The 21,012-nt window shown below is 42.2% G+C and overlaps 1 protein-coding gene across 1 annotated transcript in view; it reads right to left on the bottom strand.

The window, feature by feature from the left end:
* The window catches only part of ADGRD1 (adhesion G protein-coupled receptor D1), a 398,243-nt gene extending 378,049 nt beyond the window's left edge, over window positions 1–20,194 (bottom strand). The window contains exons 1-4 of the mRNA XM_038763906.1: window positions 19,592–20,194; window positions 19,469–19,505; window positions 6,404–6,487; window positions 158–280 (exon numbers count right to left, since the gene is read on the bottom strand). Of these exons, the coding sequence (XP_038619834.1) occupies window positions 158–280; window positions 6,404–6,487; window positions 19,469–19,505; window positions 19,592–19,654 (307 nt within the window). The 5' untranslated portion in view covers window positions 19,655–20,194. The remainder of the gene's footprint in view (window positions 1–157; window positions 281–6,403; window positions 6,488–19,468; window positions 19,506–19,591) is intronic.
* Window positions 20,195–21,012: the final 818 nt, after the last annotated feature.

Genomic DNA, 21,012 nt, shown 5'->3' with positions numbered 1-21,012 from the left:
CCTATCACTTAACACATAATAAGCTCTTAATAAATCTCATCATTATGATTCTGAACCCATTTATAACACCAATCATAACAATGCTCCCACCAAGAGTCTCTCACGCTATAAAAGAAATCATGCAATTTTTAAAAATGGTATTAATCCCATTACTCACCTTCAGGTCCACACTGCATTGGATTGCTAATGCAGGAATTTTTGTGGCTTCCAAAATAGAGAAATGTGACTCCTTTTTTCTCTCTGAAGAAAATGCCTTTGTTGACCGTTCCTTCTATAATGTCTAAGCAAGGAAAATCACAATGTTATCTTTTAATAGTTTTGTACGATTAAATTTTCAGAAGATGGGAGCCTGACCTGAAAGCAACTCAAGTGTTTTTCATGTCATTTATCGAATGTTATTTACTGAGATCCCGGGGGAGCTGACACTTTATTAAGTAAAGCATCATCTCCCAAATATTGATTCTGTAGCTAGAAAAAATTAGCTGGGACCTTTCTATCTCCCATTTCCACCTCTAATGAAATTTCAACTGAATAATTGAAATTATTAAGCCCATGCGACAGAACTCTGTCTTTGAGTGGTTCTCTGAGCACAGTCAACTAGTTCTCTTTGTAAGGTCTTGATATCTGGGAGAAGCATTTGGAGCACAAAAGAGCTGACCTAAACACTGACAGTATTTTGAATTGACCTGAAGAAAAACCCACTCAGTTCAGATAAGTGTAATGGCAATTCCAATTTGGCTCTTTAATTTCTAGACACCTCCTCCCTTCCCACTTGGACTATAAATAGAGAGAGTTGCCCTTCGTATTCAGAGAAGCTACCACAGAAGGTGAGGTTCACCTTTGAGTGCCTGTGTGGCTGAAAAAGCCAAAGCATGATTCACAGCTCTGGCCATGTTGGATACACAATAAGGCTTTCTCTTGTATTAATTTATTTATTTTACTTGTACATATCTATTCTATTTTGTTAATATGTTTTGTTTTGTTCTCTGTCTCCCCTTCCTAGACTGTGAGCCCACTGTTGGGTAGGGACCATCTCTATATGTTGCCAATTTGTACTTCCCAAGTGCTTAGTACAGTGCTCTGCACACAGTAAGCACTCAATAAATATGATTGATTGATTGTAGTGTTCTTCTGTTTAGTGTTTGCAGTGTCTGGGACTGTTTTCTCTTTGGCCTCATTATCAATTAATCAGTTGAATGGATTGAGCACTTACTATATGCAGAGCACTGTACTAAACGCTTGGAAGAGTACAACCCCAAAGAAATAGACAACGTGTTCCCTGCCTATAACATGCTTACAGCTCTCATCTCCTTTTCTATGCATAGCTGCTGCTCAAAGAGATCCACTCCCTTCCTGCTGGCAGAGTGTTCTGCAGGTCTGTCTTTGGCAGTTGACTCCCTCCTTTCAGGCATTATCAGATGCTTTGTTTTACCATATCCTTAAAGTATTTCCTCTGCCCTCCTTGCTTTTGGTTTCCCAATTTCCCATACAAAAGCCATTTTGGTACCTTGCTGTGACTCATTTTCCTCCCAGAGTACTGTCTTAAGGGTGCCCAGCTTCAGTGCTAGGAGACTGACTAGGTTCCAGAATTGCCTTTTGGCTAGGACTTGATGTAGACTGTACTGGCCAGTGGTACCACAAAAAAGCATGACCTCTGGAAAGGTTCAGAGGTAACTCAAGACCTAATCACACAGTGTGTAGCAGGAGGTGGCACACAACTGCCAAGTCCAACTCTGAGTAGGCCCTTACTCAGGAACGAGAAGCAGCATGGCCTAGTAGAAAAAGCACAGGTCTGGGACCTGGGTTCTAATCCTAACACTGCCACTTGTCTCCTCCGCTACCTTGGGCAAGTCATTTCACTATGCCTCAGTTACCTCATCTGTAAAATGGGGATTAAGACTGTGAGCCCAATGTGGGACACGGAGTGTGTCCAACCCAATGACCTTGTACATATCCCAGTGCTTAGTACAGTGCCTGGCACACAGTAGGTGCTTAACAAATCCCACAATCGTAATTATCATTATTATTAATTATCCTCCAAGGAAGGGACAAACATGAGACCCTCCAATCAAAAGCAGCATGGACTTCAGCCTTAGACTGCACAGCACGTGGAAGTGGGTCAAGTTTGAAGAGCCCGAAAGTTAGTCTATCAGCTGTAAAACCCAAAAAGAGACATATTCCCATTTTGAACATCTCAGTGCATACCCTGCTTACTTTGTTTAATTTTCATATCTATTGTATTTGGTTATGTGAGTGTGAGGTAAATGCCTGACAAAACAGATAAGCAAAGACAGTAACAAATGAGGATCATTTGAAGTTTATTGTCAAACAAGCTGAGGACTGCCAAAGCATCTCTGTGATTGTATTAAAGAATAAATATCTTTGTTGGATCAGCGCCAGGGCTAGGTTGCATGATTAACCCCTGGGCCACACAAATTGTAAGCCCCTAAAGGGCAGGGATCATGTTTGCCTACTCTAATGTATCCACCCATGTGTTTAGTAGAGTGCCGTGCACAGAGGACTCAGTAAAAAAAAAATTGTTGCTTGACTGATTGACATTTGGAGCCCTTACATCACTTGCTTCAGTTTTAAATGGGCCTCAGTTTATCATCAGCCTTAGCCTTTCCTGGATTTAGAAGTCTTTGGGGATGTTGAGTTGGCTAACACCATCACAGCAACCCAAGGGGCAAATATTTTATACAACTTCTGGGAATTTCAAAAGAAGATTTTCTCATTGGTAAGCGTATACCAAAGGGATCCGACTTCTTTGCTTAATTCGACATTATCAGTTGGAAGAAAGGACGTAGAATTGATTTTGATTTCCAGGAAAATAAAAGAGCCTGGAATTTACTTATGAAACACCCAGTGTCATTCTGTAATCAGTTTACTTCTCAGCCACCCCAAGACAAGCAAGGCTTGACAGCAAAGATTGGGGTTGGGAGAAGGAACAAATGTGGAGGGGGAAGAAAGGGGGAAGCGGAAGATGCGATCTAGGGTAGCCCCTGTCCAAACTCCTGCCCTTACAATAGATCAATCATATTTATTGGGTGTTTACTGAGTGCAGAGCACTGCACTAAGCACTTGGGAGAGTACCATACAACAGAGTTGGTAGACACATTTCCTGTCCATAAGGGTGCTAACAATTTAGTTCCTACCCAAACTTCCTTTCCTCCCCTTCCTCATCTCTCCCTTCTTCCTTAACTCTGTGATTGGCCCAACTTAGTGAAGGCACATAAAAAGTTCTGAATGGCAAAACTGGCCACCAAAGGCCACGACTTTGTTGATTCAGTTCCACCACTGTACCTATATAAAGGAATTGGCAGGATATACTTTTAAAAGGCACTCATTTTGTGTCTAGGTTTTTTTGTTTTTTGCTTTTTTCCCCCCTGTTCCTTTACACTGAAAACCAGCCTCAGGAGAGATTTGTGGAAACTCTAATAAATTAGAGGAAAACGATTTGAAAGGTCATTTTCACCTTTTGGTAAGTACTGCAGGCCCCTGAAGCTTTGTTGAGATTTTATCTTGATTGCCTATTTTAATACCCACTTTTAATTACCCCCTTTTCAGGGTCTTGGAAATTTGCATCTGTCATGTCCAGGAAGATAACCAAGTCTGAGCCATAAATCAGACAAGTGTCTAAATGCAATGTAGGTCCCAGCTTGAGAAATGCGGAACAAAAACATGCGAGTCCTCACCTACGGTTGCAGAGAAGTTAGAGTAGGCAGAGTCATTGGTATATACAAAGGTAAAATTATGGGAAGGAAGCACAGTGAAGTTGTGGATTCTTAGAGCTGGGTGAAACAACAAAAAAAAGCAAAACAATGAGTCAAACACAAAACTGATCAGAAAGGACCATATCTCTCAACAGAACAATGAGCAAACAATTTTGAGAAGCAGAGCCCTTCAATTCATAGGATATGGACCCACCCTTTTTTCTATTAACTCCAAAGGAAAAATTAATAGGCTGTGACATTCTCCGTAACTTTCATGTCCTAATGCACTTCTGACATTGGGCCATTATTGCTACTGCATTAGACCGCAACCAGGCTGTGAAGAGCAAATTCAATTTGTAGATACCAGCAATTGAGAGGTATGAAACCGAATTCAGCAACACAATGGTTTCAAAAAAAGGAAAAGGATTAAAGATTATGATGTTGCAGAGATTTATGACAAGAAACATGGGATGGAAAACAATTGCATGATATTATGACAAATGGACAAAACAACAGACACTTTGCCAACAAGGACGAGACCTGCACACCCAGCAAATGACTGTCCTCACAAGAGACATGACTGTCACCTACAGCCAGGTGGGATGATGGATGAGAATGCTTCTGCATTAAGGGCATATTTTGTACATATTTATTACTCTATTTATTTATTTATTTATTTTACTTGTACATATCTATTCTATTTATTTTATTTTGTTAGTATGTTTGGTTTTGTTCTCTGTCTCCCCCTTTTAGACTGTGAGCCACTGGTGGGTAGGGACTGTCTCTATATGTTGCCAATTTGTACTTCCCAAGCGCTTAGTACAGTGCTCTGCACACAGTAAGCGCTCAATAAATACGATTGATGATGATGATGATGATGAAGGGCCTGTAATCTAACTGAAAAATTCCCACCTAACATCATTACCAAGAGAAGGGCTTTGGGAGAAAAGTTATCTGAGTAAAACTACTTTGAGCTTTTCAAAACTACAAAAAAGACCGACTGATTGAACACGAGCTAGGGACAACGTATGTCCTCAAGCTACTCAATGTCAGGTTGGGTAGGCTCCTCAATTCTAGTCACTATCTTCAGAGCACTTGATAATTTTGATTTTATCCTTCAATTTGGTTGAAACTTTCCTTGTCCAGGTCCCTTAGAGGGCACCTGAACGAAAGAAAAACAGCAGGCAGGAACCGGGAGGAGTTTCCTTTGACTGAATTAGCCAAATCCCTCTGATTCTTTTGACATTGCCAGGGGGTAGTGTATGTTTGGAAAACAGTGCCACTGGCCAGGTAATGACAGGTGAGGGGTAATCAGAGTTTTCCAAAAGTAATTCCAGCTCCCACAGTGATCCCACCCTGGTGTAGTCCGTTTGAGGTCCTTTTCACACTGCTCCTAACACTATTCTCACTGTGAGCAGCCTTTTCACAGAAAAACAGTGTGACCTAGTGGAAACACCACAGGCCTGGGATTCAGAGGCTCTAATCCTGTTCCACCACTTGCCTGCTGTGTGATCTTGAACAAGTCACTAATCTTCACTCTGCCTCAGTTTCCTCTTCTGTAAAATGGGGATCCACTACCTGTTCTTTCTCCTACTGTAGGACAGGGACAGTGTCTGAACTGATTAACTTGTGTCTATCCCGGTGTTTAGAACAGTCCTTGACACATTGTAAGCACTTAAAAACTACTATCATTATTATTATTGTTATTATATATGTCTGCATTTCCCCTCACTGTTAATGCAGGCTTGAGGAGCTCTCTCTTCCCCACTGGCAGGCTCTGGGGTGGAAATTTGGCCTCACTAAGCTTGTATTATTTGGACCTTATGTCAAAGTTACAGCTGGAATATGGGCCTCACTGAATCCAATAACCCAAAGGATTATATGTAAGATGCTTATATTTTATCTACCCCAGCACTTAGAATAGTGCCTGGCATATAATAAGAACTTAACAAATACCAGAATTTTAATAATAATATTAAAAGAGAAGTTGAAAAAGGGCTCAGAAACGTCTTGGTTTTTTCTTTAATCTGAAGGTGTTTGGCATGTTTGAATGGATGAAGTCTTAACCATTGTCTTTGGACCTGTGATTAATGGAGATTCTGTGACTCGGACACTCAGCATATCTTCAGGGGTGGAATGATATTTCAGTGCTGAGAAAGGGGACTGGTTGAAGGGGAAAATTTCTTTCCTGGGTGTGACAATAATACCAGGAATGATAAATGTATATTTTGCAATGTGTCAATCGCCTATTGGTAATGACTTCAGCGACTGTCTCATTTATTCTCCCTTTGGTCATTCGAACAAAGACAGGCTATTTTTGCCTCTTTGAGAAGCATCAGTCTGGGTTTTCTACCCTGACACATCACAGCACACTCCTTAGGCAGCTTCCTTTTTTAAGGCTGTAGGAGAAGACTGATTTTCAATGACATTTTGGAATTCTCTAAATCGTTTGTCTTTCTGTCACTATGGCTATTTCAGGCTGCTCATAAAATGTCTGAGAATGCTATTAAAAGACACCTTTGAAATGCAAAATTATTTTGGGGAGCTGCCACAATATTTGTTGGCAGATCAAGTTCTTCTACCATGGCTGCAAAACAAATACCATTCACTTCTGTTTCCCCTGTTCCCTTTCAACTTACTGACTGTCACACATTCTTATGCGAATGGCCATTTTCATGACCCATGTCTACCTCCGGCTGTATCCTGAAGTTCATGAATCCCGTCCACTTTTTCCAATGGCCAGTAATGGGAAGCAGAGGCTAACACCTGGAACCCTTATGAGAAAACACATAATGACCATTAGATGCCAGCTTGGATATACAGGAGTTTTGCAGAAACAGGAAACAACGGGGAAAGGGGTCAGAGGGCGAAAGTGAATTCACTACATTTTTGTTGCAAGTCAAGCACATAGTATAGGTTAAAAGACATCGCTCCGCAACAAATGGTTTGCCCTGCCGCAGTTCATCTTCTTCAAAGGAATACATTTAGGGCATTTAATGTGCTCATTATATATTTATACTACATAAAAGCTAAGTATAAACCCCAGGCATGTTCACTCATATAAAGAATCATTGGTTACCATTGTTATACTGGATTGTTATTAATTTCGAGAAGGAAAGTGACAATGACCCCCACTCTTTAAATCCTGAAAGTTTCATCCAGGAAGGAACAGCTGAAAAAAGAATATCTGTTCTACGCCAAGCAGATGCTGTGTCTTCAGAGCCTTCTTGTCATAAAATAGATCCTGTGAATAGTAGGCACATATTATTGCCCTAAACATTTTCTGTGGTTTCAGATGATTCTCCTGAGTTCCAAGTGGACACAGTGACCAAATCATTCATTCAATTGTATTCATTCATTCATTCAACACAGTAACTGTTGAGCACTTACTGTGTGCGGAGCACTGTACCAAGTGCTTGGAAAGTAAAATTCAGCAACAAATAGAGACAATCCGTACCCAACAACGGGCTTACAGTCTAGAAACCATTGGTTAACTCCTTTTTCTCACCCACAGATTTCCTTCCAGAATCAAAGTGATCTCGGCTAGAGGATCTGACAGGAAGACTGACTCAGGGAAAGAAGCAATATCCAGGGACACATTAAGTACTTGGTTGAACTAACTCATTCTTTCCAATGCCCAAAGGATGCAGAATAGTATATTGCCTGGCCATGAGTGGCCTATTCCTAATGATGAATTTCCTTTGGGGTTAACTGCTTGAGCAGGTTGTGCTGGAAAGGAGTAAGCAGTGAGCCACAACATCCTGAGTTTTGGCAGACTGAGATAGCGATAGACAAAAGGTTTCTTCATAGCAGAAGAACACAGTTTCTTTGTACATCAGTCTGAAAGGAGAATGTAATTGCTTCCCCCACACCCTTGTTTGTAAGTCACGAGATGGTATTTTTTGCCCTCGATTATTCCGTTGGACGACTCAACCAAACTCACTCAGTAATCACTCGATGCTCCATTTCAGTTAACTTTTCAGGGCCTCTGTTGCCTCATCTGTAAAATGGTGATTAGATACCTGTTTTCCCTTCAATTAGATGGTGATCCCCATGAGGGACAGGGACTGACCTGATTTCTTGTATCCACCCTAGTTCTTAGTACAGTGCTTGGCAATAATATGCTTAACAAATATCACTATTAATATTCATATCTTGGAGACCACTGTGCTCTCCATCTTCAAGGCCCTTCTGAATCAATCAATCAATGGTATTTAGCTTAGTGGGAAGGGCACAGGTCATGGGTTCTAATCCCGGCTCCGCCACTTGTCTGCTGGGTGACTTTGGGCAAGTCACTTAACTTCTCTGTGCCTCAGTTACCTCATCTATAAAATGGGGATTAAGACTGTGAGCCCCCAGTGGGACAACCTGATCACCTTGTAATCTCCCAGTGCTTAGAACAGTGCCTAGCTCATAGTAAGTGCTTAACAAATACCAATCAATCAATCAATTGTATTTATTGAGCATTTACTGTGTGCAGAGCACTGTACTAAGTGCTTGGGAAGTACAAGTTGGCAACATATAGAGACAGTCCCTACCCAACAGTGGGCTCACAGTCTAAAAGGTATTATTTATTGAGTGCTTACTGTGCATAAAGAACTGTACTAAGTGCTTGGGAGAATGCAATACAATGAAATCACATTTCCATCAGATTAATCTCTCATCTCCATATTCCACTGCTTCCACTTCAGCACATCCACATCAACTAAGCACTGGAGACTCACAGTGTCCTCTCCAATCAATCAACCAATCATATTGATTGAGTTCTTGCTGTGTGCAGAGCACAGTTCCATGCACTTGAGAGAGTACAAAATAACGTTCTCCCAGTGGATCTACCATGTTTCCCCCCAGAAGGTAGGGCTTATATACATGACTTTATACTCCACTGCAATTCTCTGCCTGTCTCAGTTTTATGTCTGTCTCCCCCACTGTTGGGAGGTCAGGGATCAATCAATCAATCAATCAATCAATCATATTTATTGAGCGCTTACTGTGTGCAGAGCACTGTACTAAGCGCTTGGGAAGTACAAGTCGGCAACATATAGAGACAGTCCCTACCCAACAGCGGGGATCTTGCCTACTTATTTTGTAATACTCTCTCAAATGCTTAATACGGTACTCAGCACAGAGTAAGTATTCAATAACTGCTGTTGATCAATTGGCTTCACTTGTGTAGGCACTAAAATCTGTAATTCTGGGCAATTTTCTACAAAGAAAGATTTGGGGGCTGTTGATTTCCAGGTCAGTGCCAGGCTGTGAGGAGACTGTAAGCTCCCTGTGGGCAGGGAAAGTTTTTCAACTCTGTTATATTTTACTCTTCTGAGCGCTTAGTACATTGCTCTGCACATAGTAAGCACTCAGTAAATACGACTGATTGATCAGTTGACCGTGAGAAGAAGGGCGATGCCTCAGTAGGGCTGTTCTGGGAAGTTGGAGCTGGGCAGCTCAGAGTCACTGGTGAAGGCAGAGCCAGTGTATCAGGGAAGCAGTTTGGTCTAGTGGGAAGAGCTTGAGCCTGGAATCTAAAGGGACCTGGGTTCTAATCCCGTACCTGCCACTTGTCTGCTGCATGTGAGAGAAGCAGCGTGGCTCAGTGGAAAGAGCCCAGGCTTGGGAGTCAGAGGTCATGAGTTCTAATCCCAGCTCCACCACTTGTCAGCTGTGTGACTTTAGGCAAGTCACTTAACTTCCCTGGGCCTCAGTTCCCTCATCTGTAAAATGGGGATTAAGATTGTGCGCCCCACATGGGACAACCTTGATTACCTTGTATCCCCCCAGTGCTTAGAACAGTGCTTGGCACATAGTAAGCACTTAACAAATACTAACATTATTATTATTAGTAGTAGTAGTAGTATGACCTTGGGCAATTCACTTCATTTCTCTGTGCCTGTTACCTCATCTGTAAATTGGAGGTTAAGACAGGGGCTAGGGATTGTGTCCAATTCAATTTGCTTGTTTTCATCCCAGCGCTTAGTACAGCATCTGACACATAGTAAATGATTAACAAATATCATTATTATTATTAAAAGTAATAATAATTTCTTAAGGGTTTACTATGTATCAAGCACTGTTCTAAGCACTGGGGTATAATGATCAGTCAATTTTATTTATTGAACATCTACTATGTGCAGAGCACTGTACTAAATGCTTGGGAGGCTGTAATATAACAGAGTTGTTAGGTATGTTCCCTGCCCACAAGGAGCTCACAGTATAGCGGGAGGCGTGTACAGTCTAGATGGCTACAGTCTAGAAAGAGGAACTGAGAAGCAGCGTGGCTCAGTGGAAAGAGCCCGGGCTTTGGAGTCAGAGGTCATGGGTTCGAATCCTGGCTCCGCCACATGTCTGCTGTGTGACCCTGGGCAAGTCACTTAACTTCTCAGAGCCTCAGTTACCTCATCTGTAAAATGGGGATGACGACTGTGAGCCCCACGTGGGACAACCTGATCACCTTGTATTCCCCCCCAGCGCTTAGAACAGTGCTTTGCACATAGTAAGCGCTTAATAAATGCCATCATAAAAAAAAATAGTACATACATGTTCATCAAATTGAGCGCAGTCCCTGTCCCATATGGGACTCACATTTAAACAGGATGGAGAACAGGCACTGAATTACCATTTTACAGATGAGGGAAGTGAGGCACAGATAAGTTAAGTGACTTATCCAAGGTCGCACAGCAGGTAACTGGCAGAGCCAGGACTAGAACCCAGGTCCTCCTACTTCCAGGACCGTGCTCTTTCCACTAGGCCATGCTGCTTTCACTTGCCTGCTAGGTCACCTTCGGCAAGTCTTTCAAATTATCTGTACCTCAGTTTCCTCATCTGTAATGAGTAAATACTTGTTCTTCCTCCTACTTTAACTGCCCCATTTGGGCCAGATACTGTGTCTGGCCTATCTTGTATCTACCCCAGTGCTTAGTAGAGTGCTTAGAGCGCACATAGTGTTTAACAAATACCACATATTATTATTATCATTGTTATCATTATATTCTAAAAAAGCTCTGACTTCCACTTCCTTTCTGTTAGCCTAAGGGATTGCTCTAAGTGCCCTTGTTTTGATTGATGATATACCCATCCTTTGTAATTTATTGTAAATATTTATTGTTTATCTGTAAACTCTAAACTCCTTGTGGGCAGAGATCTAATCTACCAACTCTGTTGTATTGTACTCTCCCAAGGGCTTAGTATTCTGCACACAATAAGCACTTAATAAATACCATTGATGATGATGATTGTTTATTCTTTTTTCTAACTCTCCCTCTCACCAGCAGTAATGGAAGCCAACTCTGTACCTATAGAAATAAAAAAAGAGCCTCCTTCTTGCTATTAAATAAATTTGTAAGGGTTAGATTTTACCAAAGGTACCCACCCACTCTCTTCTCTGGAAACCCTGACTTTCTTTCCATTCCCAGTGTTCTGTTCCATCCATGTCCCGATAATTCATCTGCTCAGTGTCCTTGAATTTACATCATACCTGCAAACCCCACTATTTATCAATCAATGAGTTGTATTTATTGAGCTCTTTCTGTGTACAGAGCACTGCACTAAGCATAAAGAGAGTACACTACAACAGATTTGGTAGACACGTTCCCTGCCCACACGGAGCTTATCGGTTTAGATGGGGAGACAGACATTAAAATAAACTATGGATATGTGCTTATATGCTGTGGGGTTGAGGCTGGGGTAAATAAAGGGTACAAATCTAAGGGCAAAGGAGACACAGGAAGTAAGGGCTTAGTTTGGAAAGCCTTCTTGGAAGAGATGTAAATTTAATAAGGCTTCAAAAGTAGGGAGCGTGATGAACTGTCAGAGATGAAAAAGGAGGAAATTCCAGTATAGAGGCAGGATGTGGGTGAGGGATAATAATGATGGCATTTGTTAAGCGCTTGCTATGTGCAAAGCACTGTTCTAAGCGCTGGGGAGGATACAAGGTGATCAGGTTGTCCCACGTGGGGTTCACAGTCTTAGTCCCCATTTTACATATGAGGTAACTGAGGCACAGAGAAGTTAAGTGAATTGCCCAAAGTCACGCAGCTGACAAGCAACTGAGCCAGGATTTGAACCCATGACCTCTGACTCCGAAGCCCGTGCTCTTTCCACTGATCCACGCTGGGATTAGCATCAAGAAGAAACAAGACCTAGATATAGTGAGTAGGTTGGTGTTACAGGAGCAGAGTGAGCATGTTTGATTATGGAAGGAAATCAGGGAGATATGATAGGAGAAGACAAGGTGATTGAGTGTTTTAAAAACATGGTAAGGAGTTTCTGTTTGATGCCAAGGTGGATGGGCAACCACAGGAGGTTCTTGAGAAGTTGGGAAATAGGAACTGAACTTTTTTTTTTTTAGAAAAATGATGCAGGCATCCAAGTAAAGTTTGGACTGGAGTGGTGAGAGACGGGAAGCAGGGAGGTCAGTGAAGAGGCTGGCACAGTAGTCACGGAGAGCTAGAGCAAGTGCTAGGAAAGAGCAGGTTTTACCAATTTTGTGAAGGATCAAAAGGAATTGGTGACAGATCGAATATGTGGGTTGAGCGAGAGAGATAGGTTGAGGCTAATGCCAAGGTTACAGGCCTTGGAGACAGGGAGGGTGGAGCTGCTGCCTACAGTGATGGGAAAGTCAGGAGGAGGACAGGGTTGGAAGGGAAGATATCAAGTTCTGTTTTGGACTTGCTAAATTTCAGGTGTCAGTGGGACATTCAAGTAGAGGATTCCTGAAGGCAGGAGGAAATGCAAGACTGCCGAGAAGGAGAGAGATCAGGGCTGGAGATGTAGATTTGGAAATTATCCACAAAGAGATGGTAGTTGAAGCCATGGAAGCGAATGTGTTCTCCAAGGGAGTGGGTGTAGATGGAAAATAGACGGGGACTCAAAACTGAACTACGAGGGACTCCCACAGTTAGGGGGTGGAAAGCAGAGGAGAAGCTAAGCCTGTTCTGGGCAGGGATTGTCTCTATTGCTGTATTGTACTTTCCAAGTGCTTAGTACAGTGCTCTACACCCAGTAGGTGCTCAGTAAATACGATTGAATGAAAGAAAGAAAGAAAGAAAGAAAGAAAGAAAGAAAGAAAGAAAGAAAAAGAAAGAAAAAAGAAAAAGAAAGAAAGAAGGAAAGAAATAAGGAAAGAAAGAGAGAGAGACAGAGAGAGAAAGAAAGAAAGAAAGAAAGAAAAAAAGAAAGAAAAAAGAAAGAAAGAAAGAAAGAGAGAGAAAGAAAGAGAGAGAGAAAGAAAGAAAGAAAGAAAGAAAGAAAGAAAGAAAGAAAGAAAGAAAGAAAGAAAGAGAAAGCGAGAAAGAGAGAGAGAAAGAGAGAAAGAGAGAAAGAAAGAAAAAAGAAAGAAAGAAAGAAAGAAAGAAAGAAAAAGAAAGAAAAAGAAAGAAAGAAAGAAAGAAAGAAAGAAAGAAAGAAAGAAAGAAAGAAAGAAAGAAAGAAAGAAAGAAAGAAAGAAAGAAAGAAAGAAAAAGAAACTAAGAATGAGTGGCCAGAGAGCTAGGAGGAGAACCAGCAGAGGACAATGTCAGTGAAACCAAGGTTGGAGAATGTCTTCAGGAGACGAGCATAGTCAATGGTTTTGAAGGCAACTGAGAAGTCAAAGAGGATTAGTATGAAGTAGAGGCCATTGGATTTGGCAAGAAGGAGATCATCAGTGGCCTATAGGAGTGAGATCTCTTAAGATACCGCTTGAAAAAATGGGAGAGTCAAAGAAGGGGCAGGAAGAGGTAGGAACTGGAGAGGAGCAGGGGAGATCACTAGGGAGTTCACTAGGGCTCTATCTTCCACCTGCAGGAGTTTCTGATGAGATTTTGAATGCTTACACAATTTTTGAAGGCACTCAATGCATTTTAATGGTCCATAAAAGCTTCCTTATTTCTCCCTCCTACAAAGCTACCCCTTGTAGAGCGTAATTTAGTTAAAATAATCCAGGCTTGTTGCCAAATTTAGACTCCATGCCCCCTGCTAGACGCTGGATGAAATATCCCCCCGCTGGTATCCTTCCACTCCCTGGAAAACCTACCCTGAGGAAGATGAGGACAATAGATTTCTACCCATCCCCAGCCTCTCTCTTCAGAAGTTAAAGTGGTGCCTATCAGATGGGGTTCGTAGACCTTCCCAAAATGGATTAAGATTAGCATCTTATTTCATCCAAACACTAGCGCGTCACTGTTTCCCTCTTAAAAGGAAATTCATAAATGGGAATGTTGGTTAAAATAAAGGCCCGTGATCTTGCGTCTTGACTGTTACCGTTTATGGCTTTTAACTCACAAATAGTCTCTCAGCTTTACGGTTCCCATTCCCAGAGGCCATTGGCAAGAAATGATGAAGCTATTTCACTGATAAATACGATGAACTTGTGAATGCCAGCTGCCATTTCATGCTGCTTTGATTAACCCTGTCGACCCCCGGCCCACATCCTTCCCCTGGCCTGGAATGCCCTCCCTCCACACATCCGCCAAGCTAGCTCTCTTCCTCCCTCCAGAGCCCTACTGAGAGCTCACCTCCTCCAGGAGGCCTTCCCAGACTGAGCCCCCTTTTTCTTCTCCTCCTCCCCATCCCGCCTGCTCTACCTCCTTCCCCTCCCCATAGCACTTGTGCATATTTGTACAGATTTATTACTCTATTTTACTTGGACATATTTACTATTCTATTTATTTTGTTAATGATGTGCAGATAGCTATAATTCTATTTGTTCTGACGATTTTGACACCTGTCTCCATGTTTTATTTTGTTGTCTGTCTCCCCCTTCTAGACTGTGAGCCCGTTGTTAGGTAGGGACCGTCTCTACATGTTGCCGACTTGGACTTCCCAAGCGCTTAGTACAGTGCTCTGCACACAGTAAGCACTCAATAAATACAAATGAATTAATTTATTCATTTCAACTTCGGCTTTATAAGTTGGAGACACTTATGAAGGTAGCTTTACACTTTCGGGACCAATTTTAAGTGTCCTGCTCTATTCACAAGTGGCTGTTCTATGAGCAGGAAATGTGTCCACCAACCTTTTTTGTTGCTATTTCTTAAGCATTTACTATGTGCCAAGCACTGTACTAAACCCTGGGGTAGAGACAAGCTAATCAGGTTGGATCCAATCGCTGTCCCACATAGGACTCACAGTCTGAATCCCCATTTTACAACTGAAGTAACAGAGGCACAGAGAAATTAAGTAACTTGTCCAAAGTCATACAGCAGACAAGAGGTAGAGCTGGGGTGAGAACCCAGGTCCTTCTGACTCCCAAGCCGGTCCTCTATCTACTAGGCCAGCCTGCTTCTCAACTCTGCTATACCGCACTCTTCCAATTGCTTAGTACGACGCTCAGCACATAGTAAGCACTCATAAAATATGATTGATTGATTGATTGATGTCAGAGCATTCAGTCTCAGAGCCTGGGCTCAACGAGTCGGAAGGGAGAGTTAATATGTTGCCCACCTGAAGATTAAGGCCATCCTTACTTTTACTATGTGCCAGGCACTGTACTAAGCACTGGGTAGATACAAGATAATCAGGTTTGACACAGTCTCTGTAATAATAATGTTGGTAGTTGTTACACGCTTACCATGTGGGAAGCACTGTTCTAAGCGCTGGGGGAGATACAAGGTAATCAGGTTGTCCCACGTGGGGCTCACAGTCTTAATCTCCATTTTACAGATGAGGGAACCATTGGCACAGAGAAGTTAAGTGACTTGCCCAAGGTCACACAACTGACAAATGGCAGAGGCGGGATTAGAACCCATGACCTCTGACGCCCAAGCCCAGGCTCTTACCACTAAGCCACGCTGCTTCTTTTGTTAAAGAAGCTGTCTCTGTCCCACAAGGGGCTCACAGTCTTACTCCCCATTTTACAGATCAGGTCACTGAGGCACGGAAAAGTTAAGTGACTTGCCTAGGGTCACACAGCAGACAAGTGGTGGAGCCGGGATTAGAACCCAAGTCGTTCTCACGCCCAGGTCTGTGCTCTATCCACTAGGCCAATCTGCTTCTCCTTTCTAACACTGACTAAATCTTCCTCTGCTCTTGCAGAACTTTATTACTCAATTATTAATAATTTTATTATTTTTATGAAACTTTTTAAGGAGCAAGTATTCTCTCCACAGGAACAGGGATGTACTGGGAATGAACAGGGAGAAAAACTGATCCTTTGCGAATGCTTCTGACCATTAGAAAACACTGGGTCAGTAATTTAAAGTAAAGAAGATGGTTTTGTGGAACCAAAGTTGGGTTCTTAGGTTCTCTGGCTATCAGGTCTTCTGCAGGGCATCCTTTTTTAAGAATACAAAGTAATGGAGAATCACCTCACCAGAGAATTGAAATCTGAAGTTTCAGTCACTCTAAAAATCCCTCCTTTCTGCTGGTTTCTATCAATCACACTTTTTCTCAATCACTTAGTACAGTGTTCTACACACAGAAAGCACTCAATAAATAGCACTGATTGATCGACTATTGAATCTCCAGTTTTAACTTCAGGACTCCAGGACGTTAAGGGTTCGGTATTGGATTCAAGCTTATCTAGGATTCTGTGAATATAGAACCCACTGCCCCGAGGCAACTGCACCAAAATCTGCACAGAACTGCATACCCATTTTTCTTTTTAGTGAAATGAGAGCTGAATGCCCATCAAAAGAGATGGCACGAAGCTGCCTTTTTTCCTGAGATACTTTCAGTAATGAATACTGCCTTTCCTCCTGAGATACTTTCAGTAATGAATGTGCTTAAACTGCCATGAGAGAGAAAGAAACAACAGTTCAGGATGTTATCAAGATGAACACACCAGGATTCTGTAAGAAATCGAGTCGTGGGAAACTCGTTCCGTTGGAATGGGAACCAGGGAGCTGTGAAATTCAGCGAGGTGGGGAGTATGAGAAAACTATGAAACCGTTAAGCGAGATAAGCATCTCGAAAGCCAGAATGCAAAAAAAGAAGCAAACAGGGGAACCCGAGAAGCAGCGAGGCCTAGTGGCTAGAGCTGAGCCTGGGAGTCAAAAGGATCCGGATTCTGATCCCAGCTTGGCCACTTGTCCGTTGTATGACCTTGGTCAAGTCATTTAATTTCTCTGGGCCTACATTCTCTCATCTACAAAATAGGAATTAAAACTGTGAGCCCCATGTGGGATAGAGACTGTGCCCAACCTGATTATCGTGTATCTACACTGGTGCTGAGAACAGTGTCTGGCACATAGTGAGCACGTAACAAATACCATTTAAAAAAAATCATAGGACTAGGCTGGAAAAGGACATCACCGGGCAGAATGTTGAATTTAAAAGAAACAAGAGCTTTCCAGGGAAGTAACAGAGACCTGAAAGACCCACCCTGTGAACTAAACTTGTCTAGCGTCAGCCCTCATTGAAGCTAATGGTTCTTTCTCCCTTTGCTTTTTCCAGGTGGCTGGGGAATAAGTGACAGATTTTGGGTGCTCTGACCTGAGCTATCTTCCAACTATCCTGAGGGTATCAGGAAATACCCTCCCATTCATGTCTGAGCAGCAACTCGGACAGAGGAGGGCTTGATGAGAGGAAACAAAATGATGGTGGGGAATAACCCTAATGCTTTGTACTCTTCCAAGTGCTTAGTACAGTGCTGTGCACACAGTAAGCACTCAATAAGCATCATTGATTGATACATTGACTGAAACATCAGAACGGATCTTTCTTCCAACCCCTTCACACACTCCCCTTGGCCCACGAGAGCATTCACCTCTTGTGGGTTTGGCAGTATGGGCTGCCACTAGAATCCAAAGCTGACATGGAAGCCTGATTGTGCCTTAATTTCCCTCCAAACAGCTCTGGGAATTATTTCACCCAAGATTCGTTGGGGTTGGGTCCTAGTGGACAATCCCCAGGCAGACCAGGGAGAGCTGCTTAAGCCATTAGGTAGAGAGGATGAGGCCTGGGAAGTTTCTAAGACTATCTTTATCTTATCAAGAAGGTCTAAGCCACCCTTCCCCAATGAGATTCAAGGAGTGAGAGGAAAAGTGGCATCATCATATGGTGGATATAGTAGATGGAGCACGGGCCCGGGAATCAGAACGACTTGTTTTGTAATCCTGGCTCTTCCACTTGTCTGCTGTGTAACCTTGGAAGAGTCACTTAACTTCTCTGTGCCTCACTTATCTCATCTGTAAATTGGGGGTTAAGACTGCGAGCCCCATGTGGGACAGGGGCTGTGTCCAACCCGATTTGTTTGTATCCACCCCAGCACTTAGTACAGTGCCTGGCAAATAGTAAACGCCTAACGAATACCACTATTATTATTATTATCATCATATGGTAGATTGGAGTTCAGTGTTTGAATTACTCAGCATACCAGGATCAGAGTGGGGAGCAAAATTCCCAAACCCCTGCTCCAACTTCATCCCTGATTTTCAATATTCATATCATGCAGGCACCAGGATTGCAATTCAATAACTTCTTTCCCAACAGCCAAGGACAAGGGGCAGAAAAGAGTTCTTGCTGCTGGATTCTACATATGCTTGAGGAGGAAAATACTCAGTGCCTTCCAGTTTTGTATTGAAAACCTACTTCCTCCGAAACACCATTTGTGTGGAAGTTGAGGACATCTGGTAACGCTGCCTATCCATTTCCAAGATTCTGGTGACAAGAATCAATAACTAGGCTGTGCTTTATTTTGTTATCTTGATTCAGTCTACACCATCTGCACTAAGCCCTCAGCCCTAACCCCAGTCACGGAAAATCAACTATTCTAAACTAACAATAATATCCTTTAGTTGTTTGCTTGCCAAACAGTGTAAGTGGCAAATGCCATTTTTAATAGCTTACATTGTCTCAGAGGAGAAAAACCATACTGTCCCTTATCTGAAGGCTTGACAATTTTGCGTTAATATTTTCTAGATTAAAGAGAGACTGAACAAATAAAGACAAAGGGAGCAAGGGGCAGAAGAGAATCTGGACTGAGGCAGAAGTAGAGACAAATAACAGAAAATAAGTTCTCTCTCCATCTATGGCCATCTGTTTTACCCTGCCAAGGTTTTGAGAAGAAAAGCACAGGGTAGGATGTATGGATCAGTTAGACTGTACTTAAACACCGCCCTGAGGCTTGAGGTTAAAGTACGTGTGTGAACTGAAACTCTCTCTCCAGTTACACACACAAAAATCAGTCCAGGCGAACTTGCATTGGAAACAGATGATCAGAATTCTGAAAGAGAAAGAGGGAGAGGGAGGGAGGGGAGTAGGGAACGAAGGAAAGACGAAGGAAAGAAGAAGAGAAGAGACAAATGGAGAAGGGTGGGGAATTGAGTGAGAGAAAGAAGAAAAGGAGTGAGAGAGAAGGGGGTGAGGAAGGTGAGGGAGAGAAAGGGAGAGAGAGACAGGAAGAGAGATGGGGAGAAAGTGTGAGAGAGGATGGGGAGAGAGAAGAAAGGGAGAGAGGAAGAAACAAAAGAGAGGGAAAGGGAAACTGCAGATGTCCTTCAACCCGGAGAAACTTGCACTCCCTCAACCGTAAGGTTTTGTCTGAATAAAACCAAGAAAAAGGACTATAAACTGACAACCCTGCTCCCTGTGCTGTGAATCAATGACCCCGAAGTCGTGAGCAGCTAAGCAGCATGATCAAGAGGAGGTCAGTAGGCACAGCGGTGAATCAAACTGAAGCTCAAGGTAAGGAAAGAAAGAGGTTGCTTTTACAATATTCAACACAATTGGGCATAAACAAATATAAGCTGTGTTTCATTATTTCCGGGACCTGGAGTCATCAGATTGGACATTTGGAATAAGAATGGAGGGATGACAAATTGCGAGTGAATATTCCTTACCTGGATGCTCCCGTAACTGTGAATAGTTTCCGTCCACCTGCACACAAAACATTACATAGTGAGACAAAACCCCTCGGAGAGTAATCCTGGCAAATCTCAACGACAGCCGTGTGGATAAATTACCTGATCATTGCAATTTAAAAATATCAGGCAAGAATGCCAGAAGAAGAAATGGAAAGATTTCATCGTGGTCCTTCCAAGGTTAAAAGTGTGATCCAGGCCAAATTCCTGTGGGAGTACTGTTGTAAATTTTCCTTTTCAACTTTCACTCCCTTGTAAAAAAGGCATTTTCACACCGGTTCAGAGACTTGGTTCCTTAATAAGTTTTTGTAAAAGCCGTTCACCCAGAGCATTAAAGAATAGTGCCTTCCCTCAAACTTCAAATTCTTCAGTAATTAATAAATACATTACCATGGCCAGATCAACTGAAGAATATGGGAAGAACAAATATAATACCAAACTGTACAATTCCAAAGAAGCAGTCCCCAAAAATGATCCTGTGTGTTCAAATGAGGTCTGATACTTCAATTTCTATTTCTTCTTTTCTTTCACTTGTCTTCATTAGTCCAAGATCTCAATCCAGGCTTGAATGTAGATTATCATTTTGAATGAAAAAAAAATGAAGAATCCTCTTAAAATCTTTTTGTCACTGAGTTCTGCTGTTTTCTCAGGAGTAGTAGTGGAATGAGTTGTTCACTCCTTGCTTGTCTGGCTCAAGTTTGCACCTCCATCCCAGATCATTTTGGTTGGAGAGAAAGTCTGAGTGATGTCATGCTTTCTCCTCAAACTTTGTCCCATTCTGTTTCTCTATTTATATCTCACTGCTGCTGCCTCCTTTCTGGGTCCTAACACCAGTCTGTTAAAAACTATTGTAAATTTTAAATGTCTGTTTAGTTCAGAAAGCAGATGAGAGCAACCACGATTTAAAAAAAAAAGTGTTTCTCTACTCTAGACACTCAAAGCCAGCATAAATATTAATAAATACTCCAACCTAAGCAAACCGTTATATCTGTTTTAAGATTAGCTTTATTTGGTCAGAATAATAAATAAGATGACATTGTTAAAAAAACACAATCCCTCATTACCACAGATGCTGATTTTTTTTTCTTTCCCTTTCTGTAAGTTTTGCGGATTTCAGGGGTTGTTTTCTCCCAGTGGAACAGGAAATCGTTCATTCATTCATTCCATCGTATTTATTGAGCGCTTACTGTGTGCAGAGCACTGTACTCAGTGCTTGGGAAGTACAAATCGGCATATATAGAGACGGTTCCTACCCAACAACGGGCACACAGTCTAGAAGGGGGAGACAGACAACGAAACAAAACAAGTAGACAGGTGTCAGTCCTCAGAGATTCGGTCCCTGAAGGCTAGATCATAAAGTCCTTGACTAAGTCAACCGAATTTGCTTGTATCCACCCCAACGCTTAGAACAACGCCTGGCACATAGTAAGAGCTTAACAAATACCACAATTACCAGAGACTGGAACACATCAACAGAAGAGTAATCCCTCCTCATTCCCAGATCCCCAACTGTTTCACCTAAT

The sequence above is a fragment of the Tachyglossus aculeatus genome, chromosome 21 (genome assembly GCF_015852505.1).
Source record: "Tachyglossus aculeatus isolate mTacAcu1 chromosome 21, mTacAcu1.pri, whole genome shotgun sequence".
Classification (NCBI taxonomy): Eukaryota; Metazoa; Chordata; class Mammalia; order Monotremata; family Tachyglossidae; genus Tachyglossus; species Tachyglossus aculeatus.
The sequence above is the reverse complement of the archived record's forward strand: the minus strand, read 5'-3'. Positions and strand labels throughout refer to the sequence as shown.